At 43.5% G+C, this 23,885-nt stretch overlaps 1 protein-coding gene across 1 annotated transcript in view; it reads right to left on the reverse strand.

Moving 5' to 3' along the window:
- Nucleotides 1-16,781, reverse strand: part of ESYT3 (extended synaptotagmin 3) — a 30,392-nt gene extending 13,611 nt beyond the window's left edge. Inside the window, exons 1-8 of the mRNA XM_066554045.1 lie at nucleotides 16,524-16,781; nucleotides 10,724-10,765; nucleotides 9,756-9,890; nucleotides 9,176-9,252; nucleotides 4,852-4,918; nucleotides 4,166-4,255; nucleotides 3,095-3,150; nucleotides 525-645 (exon numbers count right to left, since the gene is read on the reverse strand). Of these exons, the coding sequence (XP_066410142.1) occupies nucleotides 525-645; nucleotides 3,095-3,150; nucleotides 4,166-4,255; nucleotides 4,852-4,918; nucleotides 9,176-9,252; nucleotides 9,756-9,890; nucleotides 10,724-10,765; nucleotides 16,524-16,781 (846 nt within the window). The remainder of the gene's footprint in view (nucleotides 1-524; nucleotides 646-3,094; nucleotides 3,151-4,165; nucleotides 4,256-4,851; nucleotides 4,919-9,175; nucleotides 9,253-9,755; nucleotides 9,891-10,723; nucleotides 10,766-16,523) is intronic.
- Nucleotides 16,782-23,885: the final 7,104 nt, after the last annotated feature.

Here is a 23,885-nt window from a genome sequence, read left to right on the forward strand (position 1 = left end):
CTTCAATTTAGTGATGCAAGTTTGCAACAGTGAGCGTGCCTTTGTCACTCATTTATATTTATCCTCTATAGTATTAGGTATTTGATGGATGAAGGACATTGAAGACCTGGATATGTTGAGAATTTAGGAAATTTTTTTTGTAACAATATGTGATCTTCCAAGTTCCCTATTTTCAACTCTTCATAGCATTAGTAAAAATATCAAATAGCATGACACTCACTGCTTATGTATTTTTCCTCTCATTTGCATGTACCACAGATCTGCAGTTACAGAGTAAAGGTTTAATTGGTAAATGAGCTCAGAGTACAAACAGACTCCTTATGACATGCAGAGAAGGTAGGAACTCCCAGTGCCCATGTCTCTCCCTCCCAAATTATTATCCAACACTGCTTTTATATTTCTGGAATACTACCTACTGAAAGCCCACAACTCAGGTTGAAAGAGCTGATGCAGCATCCAAAGACACTAAGCTTGGAAGCATCACTCAGGTAGATAAACACTCTGTCACTGAAAAAACAACTCACCTGTGGGACAGGGAACCTCAAGTGGGCAATGTTCATGTTCTTTTTCAGAGGTACTGTGATTCTGTTGGGTAGAACCAGCCGTGCAGCAATGAAGTCTTGAATTAATGAGTCTGACATTACACTGCAGGTGGGGGAAAATGGCAACAATCAGTCACAACTCAGTAGGGAAAGTGAGGGACAGCAGAAAAAATGAGCATTGCAAAGTGACTGGTGTGGCCTAGCTCTCCCTAAAGTATTCTCAAGAATTAGAACAGGACAGCCAGGGAAATGGTTGAGTCACCATCTCTGGAAGCATTTAAAAGACCCGTAAAAGGGCTTAGGCACATAGTTCAGTGATGGGCTTGGCAGTATTGGGTTAATGGCTGGACTTGGTGATCTATAAAGATCTTTTCCAAAGTTTATGATTGTATGAAAGAGCTGCAGAGTGGCCATTCAACTCCAATTTAGTGGTGCAGGTTTGCAGTAGGAGCATCCCTATTGCAGGGTGTGAATTTGGCTCATCTTTGTAAACGATGAATGGGAGCTCAGGCTGTGTGAAATCTTCATGCACACACCCAAACATGTCAAACTCAAGTGTCTTCTGGGTTTCCTTAGGAATAACACCAGAGATGGACAAAGGGAGAAGGGAATCAGGAGGTTTCAGCCATTTAACAAGGGGCTCAAGGCCTTGAGCTAGTTTTTTTTTAGACTTAGAAATGGCCACAGCATACACTGCTGCCTTGGCGACCTGCTGAGACCTTTTCACAAAATTGAAGCAGACAGACACATTAAAAAAAACCCAAAAACCAACAACCCAAGCTCATTTCTCAGATGAGGTTCTGGATCTTGGCAGAATTTGCACTAAGAAGGAAAATTTCTTCTGAAGTAACTGGAGAACACATTGGCTGAATTGAGGGCACTATCTTGGAGTTCAAGGAACTTTGCAGCCTAATTACAACTTGCATATTTTTAGCATTTCAGTTCAAATCTTTGCTTTACAACTGCTCTTTTTGTACAGCAGGTACAAGAAGTATATGGTTATCAGAGATGTCCAAGTACTCTCCAGGTGATTAATGAGAGGATTTCAACACACCACTACAACCTGGCATAAGCAAAAAACAATATTAAGAGGAAAACCCAGGAGCACCAATTATCTGAAATATTCATCCTCTTGGTAGATCTAGTGCTTATAAGGGTATGACTGTGTAACTAAATTGACCCAATTCACAGAGGAGGCTGGATTCACACATAAAGAACATAAGGAAAGTCTTCTACTCCAAATGGTAAACCAGGAACCTTGGTCAGGCTCTTGGCTTTCCTGTAAAAAAAAAACCCACAGGAATGTCACAGAATTGTCCCCTCTCCCAAGTCTCAGGGTACACCCAACTAAACACAGCTTGTATGTGAGGACAGATGACTGCATCCAGTTTCTTTGCTATCTTAAGTGAGCCAAATTCATTTGACAGGGAGGGCTCTTGTTCAACCTGTACTTCAGCCCATTCATGGTCAGGCATGTTTTGCTCCCAGCTTTCATTGCACTGCTGAGGAACAAGCAAAGGTTTCTGTGTGCAAATCCCTGTGGGAGAACCAGGCAGTAAAAATTTAGGACACCAAATTTGCACTTAATTATATGAGAGGCTGTAGGCTGGAACACCTACAGGCCTTTTCCCTGCAAGGATTAGGGAAGCTAAATTAGAAAAGAACAGATTAATTCCTCTGATAAAAACTAGAGCTCTCAGGCTAAACTTCCGGGCAAAAGGCCACTCAGGCCTCAAATTAAGAGAAAAAGGAAACTTCTTCTCATTCAACATCAAAAGCCTTCAGAGGATCTTTAACACATAAACTGGCACCTAAAGTGGCCAGACTCTTCCTGAGTCTGCAAACCATGAGCTGCAGGGGAGCAGAGAGGAACAGATACTTCTGAAAGGGACAAAGGCAATGGCTGTGTAACCCCATGTATTTTCCTCTTGTGCAACAGAATTTTCTCCTTACACTAAAGAACAAACTGAATCCCTAATCTGGTGAAGCAGTTTGTAACAATACTGAAACCCACTAAGATTTTCATCCTTGCTGTGCAAGTTTTATGTATGTAATACTAACCCAAGAGGCACTGGAGAAGAGCTACACCTAAAGGGTGAGCAGATTACATAGAAAGAAAACTTTTCTCCCTATAAATCTGGTGCAGTTCTCTTTACCATAGATTGTACTTGAGTTTTTCAGAGGGACTGCAGCTCTGTGATACCTTGCCTTTTTACACTTCACTGTAAATAAAAAAAAAGCAGTCTGCCAGTCTAAACCTACTTTTGCAAATAACTAGCACATAGGAAACAGAAGGGCTTGTTTTTTAGTTTAAGTCGTTGTTGTTTGGGGGATTTACTATTTCCATCCTAAATGTAATGAAGTGATTGAAACAGTTTTGCCAGAATGTAAAAAGAAACCTTCTCAGGTTTTGCCACAGCCAGATACAATGGGATGAACAGACACAACATCTTGCACACAATGCTCTCAACAACAGCTTTGGTTACTCAAGAATTACATCCCAACTTCCAAAAATTTTTCAAATTATAAAGTAAAGCAAAGTAGACACTCACTTAATTCCTGGGACATCCAGAAGGTTGCTCATGCCTGCCCAGTTGATTTCCAAATGCTACAACAAGATTGGGGAGAAAATATTATACAGGTCTATTAACATTTATTTTAAAATAAATGTAGAATTTAAAAGGGAAATGCTTCTAGAACAAAGTCAGATGTCTAAAGGAAGGAAAACCTGCACCACCAATTGCATCTGTACATTAGAATCAACAGCTGGTATCAATTCCCTTATCTATTTTATTTGCCATCCCGAATTGAGGGTATCACTGGAACTCAATTTTCAAGAAGAAGGAAAGTCAGCATTCAGCCCTTAGCAATGGCCACTGGCAGATACCCTGGGGTCATAAAGGAAATTCAGCAACTCTATTAAGACTTTGAAGTTGTTTTCTCATCCTTTCACTTTAGGGGTTGGCCTATACCCTGAGGCAGAGGGATTTACAAATACCACCGGTTTCAGGAGTCTGTATTCTTATTCATACAATAAAAAAAAAAAGAGGTTCTTTCATGTGCTAAAATAATGCTGCTACATCTAAACACAAAAACACCTCGTTCAAGATCAAAAACATATGACTGTCATGAACTCAAGCTGAGCATAATTCAACCACAAGCAAAGCTGTGTGCTGTAAGATAACTGCTTCTTACAAGACTAGAACGTTTCTCATATTTTATTAAACCGCAGTTGAGTATAAGGGACACAACCTTAAACAGGCAAGCTTTCAAAAGGCAACCATGAATGGTCTGCAAAATGACTGCATTTAAAATCTGTGAATGGGAAGGTAGAGCAGCCAGAAACCTTGCAGAAACAGCTCCTGTGCTGCTACCATAAGACAATCCTCCCATTCTTAGAGTGAAGCGAGTAACTATTTAGGCACTACTACAAAAGTATAGAGCGAATTAATTGACATCCTCCCAGAATTCAAGAGAGACACTGAACAATTAGGAATATGTCATTTAAGCACCTGAACTGTGAGGTATTCACAGTTATGCAGTTTGGGTTATCAGTGATGGCCAGCTCGTGTCACTCACTAAAGACCAAGAAGTCTGCAGAGAGCAGCTCACTCCCGACTCACCGGTTTCTGCATGAAAAACAAGGTCACTGCTCCAACAAAGGGTGCATCGGTCAGGAGAGGTTCCAGGATCACCCGCAACGTCCCATACAGCTGCAAACAGAACAGGAAAGCTCAGGGTTAAGGTATTCTCATGGTGCAGCTTCAAAACTGTGAGCTTTTCAGTGATGGAGATAATTTTAGAAATTCTACTTGAAGTAATTTTCTTTAGAATTTTATGACAAAAAACTTTCCCCCCAAACCATTGCTACTGATGTCAGGCAATGCCTTCTGTGTTTGTGGAGTCTCTCTACAATCCTGCCGTACAATGGGAGCCATTTGTCTACTAGCTTTCAACATTCCAAGAACAGGTTCTTGGTTTAATCTACACCAGTTTATGAACATCATGACTCTTCTGAAGTTCTCTACCAACACTCTGAGCTCCTCTGAACTCCAGTGGCAGCTGCTGGCCCACACATACTCAATGCTCCAGCACTGACCCTGTTTAAGAGTCATTCTATGAAGCTTGGAAGTGACATTTAGGTGCTTTCCATGGAAGGCCTCATTTCTCCAGCCAAGAACAAGGAGGTAAAGCCAATCATTCCAAGCCTGACAGTTGCTGGTTTCCCAGTTGTCGTGACCTCCCCACTGGGAGGTGCTACCTCCTGCCCCACACAGCCTTGAACAGACAATGTTAGCACTGCACGCACCTGTACACCTTTCACGCCAAGATTAAATTTCGATATGTCCATGTGAATCTCACAGTCCCCTATGTAACTGAAAGAAAATTCTCACATTATTCCACAGTTTGTAATAATCCCATGAGAAATTTGGGGCTGTACAGAGAATAAATGAAATCAGTTTAAGGATTGACAACATGAACCCAGAGGCAGAGATGGATTTTCAAGTGACTGAAAAAGGGAAGTTGAACAAAGGTCAGATCTTGCAGTCAGCTGGGATATTGATGGACCTGTAAAACATTGAAGCAACATCTGTATTTCCAGGTTACTCTTCCATTCTTAAGACTGGGGGTTGGCTGGAGCAAGCTTGCTCCAAGAAGGGGACCAAGATGCTCACTCAAAGTTCAAGGTCAGAGCCATTGCTCTCTTGCTCCCTTCTCTGCCAAGAGCCTGATCCCACCCCACACCCTGGTGACACAGCTCCCAGGCTGGTGCAGAGGCATCCTGCCATTACTTATGGGGTTCCCACCTTGCCCACACCCAAAAAGCACATAGATGACCCATGCCCACAACCCAAAAACCCACTTGAAGGACAAATTTATCTCTAAAAAATAACCTGGTTTCCTTGAGGCTGAATTCAAAGACAACTACTTAGATCAGATTTTGGTCAGTTGCCATGGAGAACATCAGGCATTAAATAAAGCAAATGCGGGATGCGGTACTTTGGCAATTTGGAAAGCACCTTAGACTTTTATTAAAGTACAAACATCACCTTATGCAGAAACCAATAGCCACACCCCAGGGAGCAGAACCTTGCAGATCTGTTGATGCTTCTGGCAGAAAACAATTAAAGGGAGCTACCAAGTTCCCTTTCAGCCCCCTGAGAAATAGCTCTGGCTGCAGACACACAAACACCCTGCAGGTAAAGCAGGGTGTAAAGGTGCTGCAGCAGTGAATGTGCTGTGCTTGCTGCCTGCATGCATAACTTCACTCCATAATCAAAGGAAAAGGGCAGGAGTTCTGCTCTGATCATATGTATATGGGCAAATAGTGCTGCAGTTGCCACAAATTCAAACTGTAATTTGCATATAGACAGATTCCCTCCCACCCCAAAAAACCTGCCAAGACTTCGCAACCCTGTGAATTTGCCTCCACTTTTGCAAGCAAATTTCTTTGTATATTTGTTTACAGGTAGTCACCTAGCAGAATTTCAGGAGCTCATAACACATAGAATAAAGCCTTTAATGTTAGAGCATTTTCATTTCTTATTTCCAACCTCATAAACCATGCCAAAATTAACACAATCTTTCTTAAAAGCTAGTGACATAATTAAACTTATTTTATGTTTGTTAACTTCTACAATTTTGACATTATCTTACAGGTCATTACTCTGTGTGCTAATAGAGTATTGTTACAATAAAATTCTAAATGAGGAGCCAAAATTAGTTCCTTAATTTGCAGTAATTAATCCAAGAGGATTTAATTCAGCTTTTGCAAATGTCTAACACAACACAAGTAAGAGCTGTGGTGTTTTACAAGCCTTTCTACCTTTCCACACAGTCAAAAATTTTTCCCACTCAGTTCTAGATGTCTCTTTTCTCCAGTAAACATGTCAGAGAAATCTTATCAGAGCCTGAGCCTTAAATTAGCCTTCTGTCTGCCTCATACAGGTATCACCCCCCTGCCAGGGTGCTTGGTAGAAAGGATGAACTCTTTGTTCATTAGTTATTCCTCATTTCCAGTCCCAGCTGCTTGTGCTTCCATCTGCTCCTCTGTGCAGCATAACCTTGCTGTGCTCTCTGCTATCCTGCCCTGGAGCACACCTGAGCCAAACTCAAGCTTTGGCACTTAGAAGGCTGAGCCCCTCCACCCTACACAGGACTGTGCTCTACCCACCTGGGGAGGGTGGAAAAATCACCTGTTTCTCTCCTGCATCACCTGCTGCACAAGGTGATGCAGATATGCCTGTGCTGTGGATGAGAACCTTTTTCAAGTGCAAGTATCTGTGTCTGTTCTGTACTTGGCTGGAAAAGCTGGGCCCAGTGTTTATGATAAAAGGCAATCCACTAGCTGAAGGCAGGGCTGCTACCAGAGCTGGCAAGTTTAACTAACCTGGATCTCTGCACCTCCCTTCAGAAAAAGCCCAGGCAATTCCCTGCCTGTAAAGTAACTGCCCAGGAGCCCCATCTTCTCATGGCCCCCATGCTGAAAGCCCCCTTTGGCCCAGCCTCCTCAAGGACAACTACAGCCCATACAAATAAGGGACCTCTAAGTGCTATTTTTCACACTTCCCAAAGCAAAGGATGCTATTTGTGATACTACAAACTTAACACAGAGGAAAGGAAGCTCCTCTTTACATAGACCATAGAACTGAACCACAACACTCAGGGTTGTTGGTGAGATCAGGAGCACAAGGTGAAACAAAGCCCTTCATGGATCACATGTCTATGAGTGGCTAATAAACTACACAAATGGTTCCATACAGACTACAAAGGAAGGGTAAGGAGGAAAGGTTTTTTCTACTCCTACCCTCTTCCTGTATTTTCTCCATATCAAATCAAAGACTCTGGGCTTCAACAACTAGTTGCCTTCTTGATAAAACTGGAGGAAAAAAAGCTATCCTCCTGTACTATTGAGAGACTGAAAGCAAGAAGCATTTACAGAGCACTGAAACCTAACCCAAGAGTCATTGTGGTGCCAGCACTGCACAGTGCAACCCACAGGCACCCACAGCACTTCACTCTCCTCTCCAGTGCTGTGATGCCAGCACACAGCCCTGTAAACAGATCAGTCATTTAAACCTCAACAGCACAGTGACCAGGAGGTAGAGTGAAGGACAGCCTCACACTAGGCAACTCAACTCCATCTCCTCTAAGTAGCAAAAAAACCTGTTTTATTGGCCATCCAGAAAAAGGCAGGTAAATAATAGCACCAATCACAGATTTGCCTCTCCCTGTTTCTGATAGCAACACACAATCTCCTGCAGACACTGCAGGATGCACAACACAGCTTAGTTGCAGACACTGATGTTAACATATGAACACAAGTGAAGCTGAGGCCTTAATGCAGCCCTAGAGAAGAGACCCCCACCAGAGAGGCAAGGCAAACCCCACACTCCTGTGTGAATACAGAAAATACTAGGGTTATCAGATGGCACCAGCTCAGGTTGGGTTATCAGCATCAGCATGAGGAACAGAAGTGCTTGGCCAGTTTGGAGATGTTGATGGGTCTGCCAGAGGGACTGGAATGCAGAGGTGGGGGAATCCCTCTGCAGAGGATTAGCAAAAGACAGTGAAAACGAGCATGTGGGAGAAGCAGTTTAGCAGAGAACAGCAGCAACCTTCTGCAAGGCTTAAAAGGCATCAGATCTCTCAATCTCAACATGGAAAGTATGAATGATTTGCCAAAGGCCCTAACACTGACCTGGGTATTACAACAACAGCACTGAAACATCTGGCTGAAATTCAAGCATGTGAATTTACAGGGAGTGATGATGCTCTGCCAGGGCTGGGGATGCTGCCATGCCACTGCCATGGTGAGCAGCAGGCACAGTTCTGAGGAGCTCTGTGCTGTTGCCAAGACAGTCCATAATTTCACAGCTTTTTCCCGGCACTACCATGAAAAGCCAATTTATATTAGGCAGCTCAGTCACCCACTAAACTTACAGAGCTACAGCAGCATGCAAGTGGTAATTCCCCCGGCAATTCCCTTCTCCAGGGCTAAACCAGGAGAGAGTTTAGCTCTGCAATGGCTCTGATGTTAACAAAACATACAAGCTCATTCAAAACACCCTGGGAGGTATTAAATGTTTTATCCAATTTTGTTGTTGTTGTTGTTAATAGAGCTAGAGGCAGTATTCTGCTCAGAGAATAGCTGTAATCAAAAAAGCAAATGTGTTGGATGGCACATAGAACAAATGACTAAAACAGAGGATTAATCTAGAGGAAGGAATTAAAAAATAAATAGTACAAGTAGTTCTGGAAAAACTGGAGAGGTTGGACTAATGAGAAACCACAGTGGGCAAGACAGACCGAGCATCTCCAGACCTGAGAGCTTTCCTGAGAAGAGGAAGCACAGTTTGAAAACTTGGGTTCTCACTGCCATCAATGGCAAAGCCAAGGGACACATTCTTATATCCACGGCAGTCATGATGGGCCAGAGGAGGTGTGCAGGTCATTTCTGGTCTAGAGGCTAATGCACATTTCACTTCTGTAACCACTGAGGACATCCAGCTGGGAGACAGATTATCTCACATCATTCTAGGCTAATCTTAGTACACCTTGCCCAGTCCAGCATGATACATACACAGGCAGTAAGTTAAGAACCATCCACATAATCAATGATGCAATGTTACCAGATCTGCAGGTCCAGGGTAACTTGTCTTCTATCAATTTCTTTGGTGTAGGCTTTTATTCCATTAATTCTAGGGCACTGGAATAGAGACAAACAAGATAACAACATAGTCAACATCTATCAAGCTAAGCACAAGTGAAAAGTCCTACTCACTGATGAATTTGAGTACAGAAGCATTAATTAAATACTTTGCAAAACTGCATGTAAAATATGAATATACCATGCCAGCTTTTTTGTCTTTTAAGACAGAATGGCCTTGACAGTCCTCAAACACAGGGCTAGTTACAAGTAGCCCTAGGCCATCCTGCAAGCCTTAGAGACCACTGAAAACTCCTGCTGCAAGGGTACAACAGAAATAAATATGGATGTGGTCCTTTTTTTCTATCTGCAGCCCCAGGATACTGATAGCAAGTGGGAAGAGATGTGTATCTTTCCTTGTATGATCCTTCCTTCATGGTGAAGATGCTCAAGTCAACATGAGGAGGGAACAAAGCTATTACAGAGCTGAACATCTCATTTCCTTTACATCTGAACTTTTCAGAAAAGAGTGAACCACAAGAGTTACAAAAGATTCCCACTACCTTCTCGCCAAAGTGGATCTTGGTAAAGGTGCATGTTTTCAGATGTACACTCTTTGCTCTGATTTTTGGCTCAAGAACTTCTTTAAATGTTTTCTCCATGATTGTTCCAAAGTATGGCCAAGCCTGTACAAGGACCTAAAGAAGGGTGAAAGCAGGAACACACTGAAGATTCTTTGAGTAAGACACCTTTTGCTGAGAAACAGACACACCCATTACAGAACCCTGGCTATTAATATCTGTCCTTTTAAAATACCAAGTCAACTTTGTGCACTTTAGTCATCCTTATGGAAGGATCCATCTCTGTTCCTCAGAATTGGAATTTGTTTCAGGAACTGAAGAGTGAGTTTTCAGTACCATGGAGGCTGCTTCTAAGCACAGACGCCAACGAAGCCCATGGTTAAATTTCTTAAGTACAATAATTCCTAATTACTATAAAGTGTCACAACGTTCCCTGGAGTTAGGTTTATTTAGAGGATTGAGATGAGTTTTTATATAAAAAAGAAAATTTGCTAAAAAAAAAAACAACACGAAAAAACCAAAAAATAAGATAGCCACTGGATGCTAATTTGCAAGTTCAGCTGTTTTGCTTTGAGAGGTTGAGCACACCTGCTGTTGGAAGCATTTACCTCAGTGCTCTCTGGGAACCTTTCTGGTAAGAGGAGATACCACTAAGTTTGCTAAAATAATAACATACACATGTATGTATCCATACATACAGACAAACACTCACTTTTTCTTTTTAGTCTCAGAATGAAGTGTTGAATTTATCAAACTTGTATCAACCAGGATCACATTGGCTCTCAACCTCAGTGGCAACCCCACACTCAAGTGACTCCATACTTCAGTATAGACACAGATACAATTGAATTACACTAATTTAGTAGTAATTTGATAGCTTTCTCAGACTTGTCCCACAGAGTTTGGATGGGAGCAGGTGGCCTCACCAGCTGGAGTTCAGAGCTCCTCACCTTGTTCAGCCACTCCACTCGTTCAACATCAGGGAAGTGAACCTGGATGCAAAGAAAAATAAAAGTGAGTGCCACGTGCTATCTGTTTGAGCACACTGCAGCACATGCAAAAGATAGCATGGAGTGTGGAATGCTAGTTAGAGTAAGCTGAGATCCCTCTGCCTTCATACATACATCCTTTATAATTTACTACCTCCTAGAAAAATTGTAAATTGCAAAGAAGCAAGTAAAGAATAGTAAAAGGCAAAAGAACCCACGTGCACTGATGTATCAGGATGCCTCTGGGCACATTTACATGATTAAAGCAAGTGTCACTTCCTGTTCATGATGTAAAGCAGCATTAGGTTTCTCATCCTTCTCTTTGTCATGCCTTGGGAAGCCAACAGAACCTACTTCCCTTTAAGACCATGAGCTGCGCAGGACCTGTTTCCTGTACTCGCTCTCCTCAACCAGGACACCCCACTTTGGGAAACAAGAACCTGCTTGGGAAACTCAATGTCTTGGTTGTGGCAGCATTTCTCCACTAATACCAACATGGTGCCAATGGCCTTAGGGAAAAGAAGCCCTGTAAGAGTTCAAGTCTGTTAGCATACACTATCATGTGTAACAGTCCAGTGCTTTCACTTCTCAGAGCTTTTTAAGATGGCAAAGAGAAATTAAAATGAAATAGTCACTTATACATCATGTTTCCAATATGGACACACCAAATGCCAACAAGAAGTGTATATGTCCATTACAAAACTCCACAAGCTCCCTGAAGTGATGACTTGCTTAATCACCATCAGGACAACTGAGTATGAGACCAGTCTCAAGTAACTGATCTCTCAGACCCCTGCAAGAAGCTGCTGAGTGAAGAGTTACAATCACCTTACTACAATCACACATTAAAGCCTATGGATATGGTATTTGCAGCTGGTGTTACAAGCTGGTAGCAGGTTACTGCAGAAGGGAAGGACATGCAGCAGCTTCTCAGAATAGACACTAGAGCACCTGAATACAAAGAGAATCTGACTATCATCTAGCCTGATAATAGTAATTGGGTAGGACAATACTTCCTCTTACAAGAGCTGTGAATTACACTTTCAGGCAGCCTTACTGTTCATCAGCTTTCAGAGAGGTGCTCAGAGATGTTTGGATGGAATGGACAGTAGCATGGTTTTAGTACAGCTTCATATATGATTGAAGAGCTCATTTCCTTGCTCAAATAATGCTTCAAATGATCTCATTAAAAAACTCCAAAGTAATATTACAATATTCTTTATAAAAAATTTCTTTTGATGCTCTAAATAGCAACTTTTCCATTAAATAATACAACAGAAGTTCCCTGAAATGTCAGCCTGCACAGGTCTATTTGCATGATGAAGCAAGAACTCAGCACCAGAAGGGACAATCAACACAGACAATCTGCTGCTTACATTTTACAGTGAGGCAGATTATGTGAATCAGGGAACCTCCACTTCACCTGCCAGCCTTTCATCTTCCACTAAAGGCTCTCCATCAGGGCACATAAATCCTGGGTTCTCATGTAATTGCCAAGCACCAACATCCTGCAGCACTTGGGCCACAGCTTGGGATCAGATGTAGGAAGGATAGAGCAGGAATGGAAGCAGCATGGTGAGCTTGTTCTTCAAAATACCTTACAGACAGGAGAGGGATGTGACCCGAAAAAAAGGACAGGACAACAATTGGGCTACCCCTTCCCAGTGAGGAAGTCACTCCTCATATGTGCAGGGGAGAGATGTGGGGCATTATAAACCATTACAGTTGTCTGGGATTATTCACTAGAGGCAAGGCTCCTAGAGACTTGAAACAGCACAAAGGGGCATCAGGAAAGTGGCAAAAACCACAAGAATGAGGCTTCTTTCTTTTAAGAAAAAGTAAAATTGAATTTATTATTTGTGCCACACATACCCAAACCACTGACAGCCCAGAGCAAACCTCCAAAGCAACTGCAATGAATCACACTGCTCTGTGTCACACCCCAGATGCTGTGATAGCAGACATTTATACACAAATGTACAGGTACATTTCCACCCCACCTGACACCCCCTCATTCAGGTGTCTGCAACCCAGGTCCCACCCAGGCACTTGGTGCCTCAGTTTCCTCTGACAGATGGAGGAATGGCACTGCTGGAGCTCAAAGGCTGGGACCAAAGACACCAGGGGCTCTTGGGATGACACAAAATGGGCTCTTCTTGCTGAGAACACCACAGAAACTGGCTGATTACATGACTGGTGAAAACCAGCTTTCCGCTGTTTATGACAGGCCACCAAATTTCAGTGGGTTCTCAATACCAAAGTTCAGCTCCACTCAATGGGATGAACTAAATGAGCAGTTCTGTGAGGAAGCAGAGCTTGGTCTCCAGGTGTTGCATTATCCACTGTGTAGTAAAACACAAGCTCTGAGCAAGTCCTTTCCTACCCGTGAGGTATCCCCATAACACACATGCTAGCTAGCATGTCACAAGGCTAGTTCAGCTCAGTGACACCACCAAGCTCTCTTCTTGACCCAACCATATACTCCAAGAATTTAATGTATCACCATCTACAGTTCCATACCTCTGAACCATGTGCTCTGGATTTCAGACTCACTTCTGGCCCTTGCTACTGGTGACAGCCCTGCCAGCAAGGTCTTGCCCGAGTTTGTCATCAGTACAGGACAGGCAGGAGGAGCCCAAAACACTTCCTACTAATCCCAGAACCAGACACCAAGAGCTGCCAAAATTAATACTAACACAGAGTAAGATTTAATCCTGTAGCCTTGGGCAAGTCCCACTATCAGAATCAGTTTTACTCATCTACAAAAGCAGGCATGCTTCTTGCCAAAGTTTAAGGAATGCAGTAAAAATTACTTAGCATTTGAAAAGAGCTTTGAAGATCAAAAACACTAGGTAAGGGGCAATTACTATCAGGTAAAGAAAATGTGTAAATTCTGCATGACTCCACCTTGCCTTGGAGCAAGCCACAGCAAGGATCACAGCAACAACAAACCCATGTTAGACACAACAGCACCATTCTGTTCAAATACAACACAGCAATCTATCCATCTGGGTTTGGTTTGGTTTTTGCTTGTTTGTTTGGTTGTTTTGGGTTTTGTTGGGATTTTGGTGTTTTGTTTCATTTCTTTTTACAAAAAGTCAGGATTTTTAGCTACTCATACAGGAGGAAAAAAAAAAAAGAAGCATAAACAAGGCTTTGGCATGAACAAGGACTTAAAAGGCAACATTTTAGAAGGACAGTTCTGTACCCAGTAGTATTTTGCTTGGTAAAAGGAGTTTAACATCAGGAAGAAACACAGCATACTTGGATTCTGCCATGTGCAGCCAGATAACCAGTGGCAAAAGCAACACAGAGCAGTCACCACAACCCCAGGGGCTGGAACGAAGGTGGAAGCCTGGCTACCTCTGCTTTGAGCACTGCCTGGTTGTACAGAAGTCATGCTAAAGGCTGCAAAGGCCAAAGTTAGAAGGTCTCAACTCTTCAAGCCATGGATCTGACTGTGCCTGCCATGAACAGCTTTCCAGCCTGGTTTCCTGAGGAAGCACAGCCTGCCCACATACACTGTCTAGCACAGGAATGTGTCTATTCCAAACTCACTGGCTGGTTTCAGCCAAGAAACTGGTGCTGCAAAACAATCCTGCAAATACCCCAAAACAGATGGTTGAGTAGATTAGGGAAGCCCTCCCAGCATCCCCCCTAAATGAAAGGCTACATTCTGTATATCTCCTAACAACTGATACCAGGACTGAGCAGAACCCAAGCGAATTTAAAGAAGCCACCTCCTAGGGAGAAGAATTTTTAACCAGCAGCAAAATCAGTGATTGCTCTTAACTCTTCACTGGATGGATCCCCCTCATTTTATTACAGACCACATGAAGAGATGAAGATTTATGAAACCCAAGACACTGCCATCATTTCACACCTTCAGAACCTTTCCTAAGATTCCAACACTGCACATGCAAGCCATGCTCCCCTTGAACTGTATTGCTACTGCCACCTCTGTGTGACAGGAGAGAAGAACTCAGCAGAGAGTTTTAGAGCTCCCAACTGAAGGTCCATGAACACTGAAAGGCAAAACCAAAAGATAAAAAAAACGACACCACGGAGAATAAACTGAATAGACATCAGGTGAGAATCAGCCTCCAAGATGGGCACATGGAAGAAGTAGATCAAATAGAGGATGGGGATGGAAGGAAAATTAAAACTGGGGAATTAAAAAGCATCAAGGACAAGAGCAGTGTGGAAGCAAACACCCAGCTGAACAAAAGTTACCAACACACAAAAAGAAAGGAAGAGGCAATATAGGTAAAACTAAAAGCACACTGTGCAGCTCTTTATCATTAGGTCCTACATCCTGCCTTCCAGGAGTAAGGGCCAAGAATTCACAACTCACAAATCAGACCTCTGGAAAGAGTCTGACTCTACCATCTCTGTGAGCACATGCAGTGGGCAGTGGGAGATAGAAATGAGATAGCCCTTAAACCTTCCCTTCTGAAGGAAGCTGAACAGCCCCAGCATTGTCAGGCCCCAGGTGCTCCAGCCCCTGACCATCTCAGTGGCCTCTGCTGAAGTCTCCCCATTTGCCCAAATCTCTCCTGGCTTGGGGCACAGAGTGCTCTCTGTGCAGCCTTGTGAAGGCCCAGTACAGGGCAATCAATAATGACCACCTGCTCCCAAACTAATGAAGCCTGAAACTTTCAGCCACAAAACCTAATGAAACTTTTTGAATTTGTGTGCACTGTGGGGGCAAGCCTGATTTTTCAACAGTGACTAAGAGGGTCAATTTCTGGTTACAATGATTCAGGGCACTTGAGGATAAAACACAACACTGCTCTCACAGCATCAGGGCAAGAGCTGACACCACCACATTCATTAATGCCCTGAATTGTTTTTTTTTTATGCTCTGTCAATACAAACAAGCAGAAACCTCATTCAGAGACAGACTTCTGTGCCTGGCGGGAGGGAACATGTGCAGGGAGCTGCACCAGCCCTGGCAGGAGACCCTGGCCTCACTCCTCAGAACTGCCAGCTGCCTTCATTTCCCACAGAATTAAGGAGAGCCAAGTGCTGTAGGCTATATAAAAGTTTGCCGACTATAAATGCCTCCATGCAACACTCTTAACAAGAAAAGCATTTCCCTACCAGTCCCTGACAGATTTTTAAATGCTAAGTAAATGATGATAAAGAAAAAAAATATCTAAACACCTCATCATCCTTTCCATTAGCCAACAACAGCTGCCCAATAAATAACTCAAGATACAGAATAAAATGGCAGGCAGAAATTCTAGTTTCTTCACTTTAAAACGTAGAGTGACTAGAACCAAATGTGAACAACAAACAGAGGTTGGCCTTCCGTACTGTCCAGAGATGACCCTCAAAATTAAATATTTGGGTTTTTAGCAGGATGAGAATATAATGTTTATATATTTTTGTTTGTTTTCAAATGACACTGAAGAGGAGAAAATCTGCTGGATGACAAAGTCTAAAATAAGTATCTTCAACAGCAAAATACCTGCAATGCAACAACATGTATTTGAAGGGAGGTGTCTCTGGCAATACATCAATCTGTTTTACATACCCACTTACAGCACATCTCCTGGGCTAAAACAACTCCTAGTTTAATCCTCGCTTTCCCGAGCAAGACTTCAAAATCAAAAACGTTACTGCTCGGCATCGCTGCCACCCCTTCGGCCGCTCGCTCCGGGACACCGCGCTCTCGGTGTCTCCGCTCACCGCCCGGAGCCGCCGGGACGCGCAGCACGGCCGGTGCCACGGGACAGCCCCCGCGCTCCTCACTCACCCAGGCGGGCAGGTGCCGGGCGGCCAGGCCCCGGCACACCGCCTCCCGCTCGTCCTCCAGCAGCGCGAAGGCGGCGGCCAGGCGGTCGCGCTTCCCCCGCCGGTTGAGTCCCCAGCAGAGCCACAGCGCCAGCGCCAGCAGCAGCCAGCTGCCGCTCAGCCCCAGGTACCCCGCCAGGTACACGGGCCCGAGCCACAGCAGCGCCCGCGCCGCGGAGCAGAGCAGCAGCCGCGGCAGCGCGGCGGGGCGCGGGGCCATGGCCACAGCCCGAGCCGGGGTCGCCCCTGCCGAGTGCGCTCGCCCCGCGCCGCCGCCGCGGCTCCTCCGCCCGCCCGGGCCGGCCCCGCCGCCGCCGCCCCGCCCCGCCGCGCCGCCCTCCCGGCCAGCCCGGGGCGCTCGGCTCTCCCTCCGGCGGCACTGCAGACACCCTGTGACCCAGCGTCACGGCTGGATGTGCGGCCACACGGGGCACGCACCACCTGTTGGCTCTGGACGCTTCTGTTTTCCTTCTTCCTTGGCACTTTCTTCTCGTCCTCTTGTGATTTTGATGGGGATGTTGTGGGAGTTTAGATTCTGAAATACTGATAATCATGGAATCATTGAATCACAGAATCATCAAAGTTGGAAGAGACCTTTGAGATCAACAAGTCCAACCATCAATCCAGCACTCTCACCCCCAGACCACAGGGAAAATCTTTTTCTGACACGTAATCTGAAACTCACCTGCCTCAGCTTGAGGCCATTGTCCTCTAGGCTTCTCACTACAGACACGGTAGAAGAGACTGATCCCCACCTCACTACAACCTCCTGTCAGGTAATTGTAGAGAGCAATTAGGTCCCCCCTAAATCTCCTTTAGACTCAGTAAGCCCGGCCCCCTCAGCCATTCCTTGTAAGACGTTTTCTCAAAGACACTCTTTGAGATGTTTTCCACCCTAGTGATATTAATTCTATACCTTTATATACATGCCTTCACAGACAGACTGTCATTGTCCAGATCTACACTGTGTTTTCCACTGCAGCTTTCCCTGGATCAGGCAAATGCCACTCTTTGTTCAGTGGATAAGTGTGGAACATCAGTGAATAATGCCAGCTTTTATTGTGGCTCCTTTTTGATACTGGCTGCACAAGATAACAAATGATGAGCCAGATAAAAACCTCCAAGAAAAAGAAGCTGACCATGACTGGGAGAATGAAGTTTGGTCTCTGCTTTGCTATGGAATTAGTATTTAATTATGGGTCAGTCAATAAATCAAACAACACCACAAGTGATCCTCATTTGTTTGTTAATCATTGCACATGACTGCTCTGGGCTAGAAATCAGTTCAGGCATCTGAAAACTCAAATGCCTCATATTAGAGAAACTCATGCATGAGACATCTATTAACAGGTGCTTTTGAAACAACCCTCCTAATCTTTCCCTACTGTCAAATGAGGATGACTATGCTCTTCTTCCTGGGGATGTTGCAAAGATAAATCATTATAAAACACACTTAAGGAAGTACTTCAGTACACAGTGGGTAGTAAATCTCTAGAACTTGCAAGAGGCTGCAGGACAGATGGTACCACTGGTTCAGAAAGGGATTAGGTACATTCTCAAGGAAAGGGCCCATCAATGTATTCCCTAACATCATAGACACAACAGCTGTGGAGGCTGGGGGGAAAGGACTGCAGGAAATGCCCAGGCTCATGCCCCCCCTAAACAGCAATACCACTGGGAGCAAGTGGAGCAGTGGGCTGACCCCAGAGGGCATTTCTATTTGTAAAGCTGTGAAGGAAAGTCCAAAACTGGCAGAAGCTGAAGTAGTACCTGCTCTCTTGATACTAGGTATTAAAAACCCCACAGTGGTTAGTTTGCACCATTACATGTGTCAGGATATAAATCTACATGCACAAAACCACCTGGTTTTGTCCTAGCTGTGACCAAGGACTGATGCTGACTTGTTGCTTATTTTTCCCCACTGTCATCTAAAGCTCTGTCAAACATATTCATTAAGTCATTTCAGCCATGTGAGGCTTCACAAGGATAGATTCAGCCCCATCTTCCAGAAAAGCAGAAGCTTCTAAGAAAAAGTGGACTCTTAGTAATTTGAAGACTTGGAAGGTTGCTTTTGCTACCAGGAGAAGCTCTAAAAGGTAGACTCAGTGTTTTCCTTCTTCACATTATTACTCTGACTGAGTTTGAGACATTTATCTCAAGCCATATCTCAGAGCCATGCAGTCTGGAAGCATCAACAAGTGTCAGTTTATTGAGCAGGAAAAACAGTGGGGCTGCAGTGGAATACATACCAGCTAATTTAATAAATTAAATTTAACAAATAAATAAATAAACCCCCAGTTTTGGTTTCTTATTTTTCACACAGCTTATCACAACAACCTAGGCTGAGGTTTAAGGACAATAAAAGCACTACCTCTGTACAAATGACCAGAGCACTTCCAGTCCTGCAGCACAGCTCACAGCTGCTCTTTAGAGAAGGAGATGCTTCCATGAAAGCAGAACTCCAAGTTCCTTCCTCCACTGTCCCCTAAGACCCTGAGCTTGCAAACAGCCACACTTTCTCAGGCACTGCTTGCTCCTTTACTGCCAACTCCTTAGCTTGAGAAGAGAAAGCATCTTTCTGTAATTAAAGGGGTTTTAGGAACTTTAAACAACTACACAAGTGATATAAAATCTCATCAAACTTTAGCTCACCCTACTTAAAATTTTAAAAGATGAACAAAAGAAAAAGAGTAGAGGTGAAAAGTTACTTTTATCACATCAGGTTACACAGAGAGGTGTTCTCAAACCAAATACTGTGCTGATGAGACCAAGATAAATCAACAGCCTTTGAGACCACTGTTAACTCTGTTTATCATGGATAGTACCCTTTAAAAAATAACCTTTAACATACTAATTGGTTTCTCTGATTTTCTGAAGTGCCAGAGGAAATACTGAATCACCAATCAAGAAGACAACTTAAGACTTATCAACTTCCTCCTGGGGAAAGTATGACCTTGACTGCAGCACGTTGCTTCCAAGCACCAGACATCTGAGCCACTTGAAGCCAACCTTTTTTCCAGTTACAGGGGAACTTCACAAGCTATTTCACCTAATATTCACAGGATAATCACTAAGGCGATGACCCAAGGCCATTGTTCTGGCCTGTGACAATCTTCTCTCCTTATTTAACTTGATTAGGCATCACCACTATGCCTATTGACACTATGATAAAAGTGTGTCTTGTAGCTGATTATGACAGAGATTTTACAGAAACTGCAGAGACTTGAAAATGTATTAGTACTAAATTTGCTGTCTCTCAAGCTGGCCATGGTAACTAAGGCAACCCATTTTAAAGGTGGGGAGTTATGAAAAACTGCCAACGCTTTTAACTACAGAGAACATGCAAAGGAACTAACCTGAGGAATAAACTGAAGCACATACCAAGCTATCAAAGGGGTTTATTGAAGATGACTTTCTAACTTTCTTGTGGCTTCAGGGTTTGTGGTCACTGTGAGATTCCCTTTTTAGTGTTAACAAATGTTAGAGGTGCAGTATGTCTTTTTTCTGTGCCTCCATAGCAAAATATAAAACACATAAGGCTAAAACCTTAGTCCTTGTGTTAACAGAATTACTTCTGTATCAAGACCTTCTGTATCTGACTAAAGCTATTGCCCCTTTTGGCACTCCCAGTCACTTTACAAAGCATTTTTGTTTAGCTTCCTCTGGTTTCATACTCTCCATCCATGCACTGTTTACCCCTTCAAGCAAAGCCAAATCCAGACTCGGCCTATCATAGGGCAAAGGCCTTGGATCTACTCCTGCTGTCTGTGCTCAGGCAAATCTGGAGTTCAATTCTCCAGGGAAAGCTGGCTGCTTCTGTCCAGAAATTAAATATCAGTTGGGCAACTCAAAAAAATTTAAGTTACATTGTTCAGCCAGGGATATTATTCTGGCTGGACATTTGTAATTTGGTATTGCAAATAATTATGTATATATGCCCTGTTTTGGGAATCATCACATTGTCATAAAAATTACAAATCTAGGACTAACTGGTATTATCTATAAATATGGTCTGGACTGGTAAAGTTAATGGATCTCTTCTCCAGTGAAAAATAATAATAAGCAGAAGACTGCAAGGCTTTCATTGGGAATATGTGCAAAGCCAGTCCGGGAGCATATGACCCTTACTTTAAGGGCTCTGCTCCCCATACTGTGCCTCATGTCTGCCCAGCTGACAGCTCCTCACTGCTTTTGTTCAGTGAGCAGTAGAGAAACACTGAAGAGCTGGGACTTTTGGCAAGATAACAAAGCCAGTTACAGCAATTCATTTCACATATTCATTGTTCTTTCACAGCAGAGCCATTAATGCAAGGGCTGTGCAGGGGGATGCAGAGCGTCCACCAAAAGAGGTAAGGGTGTGGTGTGGCCCATGGCCTTTGCCCCTCCTGCTAGCAAACCCCACAATGCCCTAGAACTGGCCAGCAGGGTTAGTGCTGCAGCACATGCTGCAGTTGAGATGGTCACAATACACAGAGTATCACCATACAGCTTTAGAAGGCTTCAAGCATTCACCCATACAGAATCACACTACATCAGAAGACTTCAAGCATCTGCCCTTCTTGTTTTTCAGCCCTTTTATACCCTCATGTTGATGCACTGCACCTGTGTGCCCTCTGTTCCCTTTGGTGGTTGGTCAGTGCCCCTGGGCACTCCATGGCTCATTGCTGTCAGTGCTGTTCACCTGCTGCTCACAGCTGAGCCCACTGGGGATGAGGCTTGGCCATCCTGCTGCTAATTACCACAAACTGTGTAACTACAGAAAAAAGCTGTGCCTTGTATATGCACAAATTATGTGACTGCAGAGGTGAGGCACAAGAATGTGAAAGAATACAAGCACAAGATATGATGGCATAAGAGAGAGGAAAAAAATAAAACTTCCCTTACAGTGAGGAGGGCATTATCCAGGGCTGCTGGAGGTGGCCTAGGTGGAGCTGTCACTTCCCTGGCTCTGGGTACCACTCACATTTTCACACAAGGCACATGAGCACACCCTGGTGTCATCCTGGAGCCAGCACTGGCCATAGGGAGCTGGTGCCACCTGCTGAATATTACAACATTTATAATCTGGATTGAGGAAAAATAAATTCCCACCAGAAAAGTCAAATCTTGCTGAAATTAGACTATATTTTACACACAGAAGAATCAAAGAGCTGCAATGAGCCCGAGACAATTCAGTTTCTTTTTTAAAGTCTTTGTCAAGTACAACTTCTATTGTTGTACTATGTACTTCAATCTCAGAAGCAAAGCCTGTTAAATCTGTTTGGTTTAAATTTTTGCCATTGTCATAACATGAATTTATTAAATTTTTCTGTTTGAACAACTGTTTCTGCAACAGGATTTGTGAGCACACTATATAAAATCTTTGGTCTAAAGTTTGCACAACACATTTCTTGGAGGATAAAATATTTTATAGATTTTGTTTTCAGTTAGTGAAAAGCAAGCAATAAAACCCTAGGAAAAAAATTGTCTTACTATTCTTTTAAATCCTTCTGATTCTGCTAAGTGAAAGAGCTTGCTGGTACAGGCTACTGATAGATATTAGGGTATAAAAATTGCCTTTCAAGTGCATGATGAATTTCCAGAACAATCTTATTAATAATCTACAGTTTAGTCTCTAATCTGCACAATTTAGATCTTGCCATGTATCAAGTGCTTAAAGAACTTGCCTGAGCTCACAGAATCATCTAAAGGAATTTGAGTGCTCAGCCTTCACAAAATACATTGAAAGTGCATCTTGTTTAGCTGGCACCTTCCACTTGAAGGGGTGTTTCTCAATAGACTGGATCTTATGGTTCTTCACAGCTACTTGAAAGGAGGTTGTAGCAATTTTTCTCTTATAATTAAGTGACAAGATGAGAGAAAAGGGTAAGTTGTGCCAGGGGAGCTTTAAATTGTATTTTAGGAAAATTTTCTTCACTGGAAGGGTTTTCAAGCACTGCAACAGGCAGCCCAGGGAAGTGGCTGAGTCACTATCCCTAGAGGAGTTTAAAGGATGTGTAGAAGTGGCACTTTGGGACATGGTTAGTGGTGGGCTCAGCAGCACTGAGTTACTCATTGGACTTGATGATCCTAGAGGTCTTTTCCAATCTAAATGATTTTATGATTTTATGCCTTACCTAATAACACTACCCCTCTTCCACTAGTGTTTTTCACACTCAGGCTTTGAAGAAGTAGTGGATACATTATCTGCTACTTTCTCCCTCCAGATTGAAAGGAGAGAGGTAAAACCTGACACTTTCTGCTCCTCTCTGTCTTCTGCAGGATTCAGATATAATAGCACCTTTAAAGTGCATTGAAAGCTCAGATTTGCCAGAGGATTCTCCATGTCTGTGGTCTGTGCTTGACTCAGCAAGGGACACAGATCACATCCAGACCTACAGAGTGACAACAGGGGCAGTGCATGTGAAACTGTGAGGAATTCTGTCCCCAGTTTTGCCTGCTCAACATCCCTTCCCTGTAATGGATCCTGACACAGGAACATCCTGCCTGCCATCTCCCACTGGGAGTGTGGGCTGCTAAGGACAGCACAGGCAGAGTTTGCAATGGCACACCAGGCTGGCACAGGGCTGGGAATCCACTCAAAGCCTCTTTCCTTGAGCCAACTTCTTGCAGAAGAGCAATGACAGCATCTTGCCTCTCTGTGAGGCTGCATCTCCCAGCTCTGCTGAGCTTCTGCTTAGTGAGTTTAGCCTTTTCAGCTGACTGCACCAAACTGCATGGTGTAGTTACAGAGTCCTCCACAGCACTGGGCACAAGTAAAAGAGTATCTTGGAACTCTTTATAAAAAGAGTTTTTCCCTCTGCACCTGCTCCAGCTCATTGCTGGCAAGTACCAGCCTACATAGAGAGCAAATCAGCAGTAAAGGCAATATTCACCCAAAGGTTATTTTGAAAATCTTGGGAAGTTTGAAAAACCTCCCAAAGATTCCTTCTTTTTGGGAAAATCCTGATCCACATCCCAGATACTATCTCTTCAGCAGTGAGCATGCTGAACTACAAGGCCTCCAGGATCCTGTAGTGATCGTTTAGTGGCCTCTGCTGGCCAGGACTGAGATCCCGGCATCTGTTTAAGTGTCACCAGTCCCGAATCCAGCTAAGAATTACATAGATATTTTATTGGTGACAGCAGCAGAGACAACATCACCAGGACTGTATTAATCATCAGCTGAAAGTTCTCACTGTATATCACTGTTCCACTATAGCTGCTTGTTTTAGGCTTGAAATATTTATGGCAAAAAAAAATCTTGATGGGCACAAATGAAAATCGCTGAAGACAAACTTTGGATGTGACTGCTGCCTTTGGATTTGAAACTGAGTCATCTGTT

This window comes from Molothrus aeneus, chromosome 7, assembly GCF_037042795.1.
Source record: "Molothrus aeneus isolate 106 chromosome 7, BPBGC_Maene_1.0, whole genome shotgun sequence".
NCBI classification, from domain to species: domain Eukaryota; kingdom Metazoa; phylum Chordata; class Aves; order Passeriformes; family Icteridae; genus Molothrus; species Molothrus aeneus.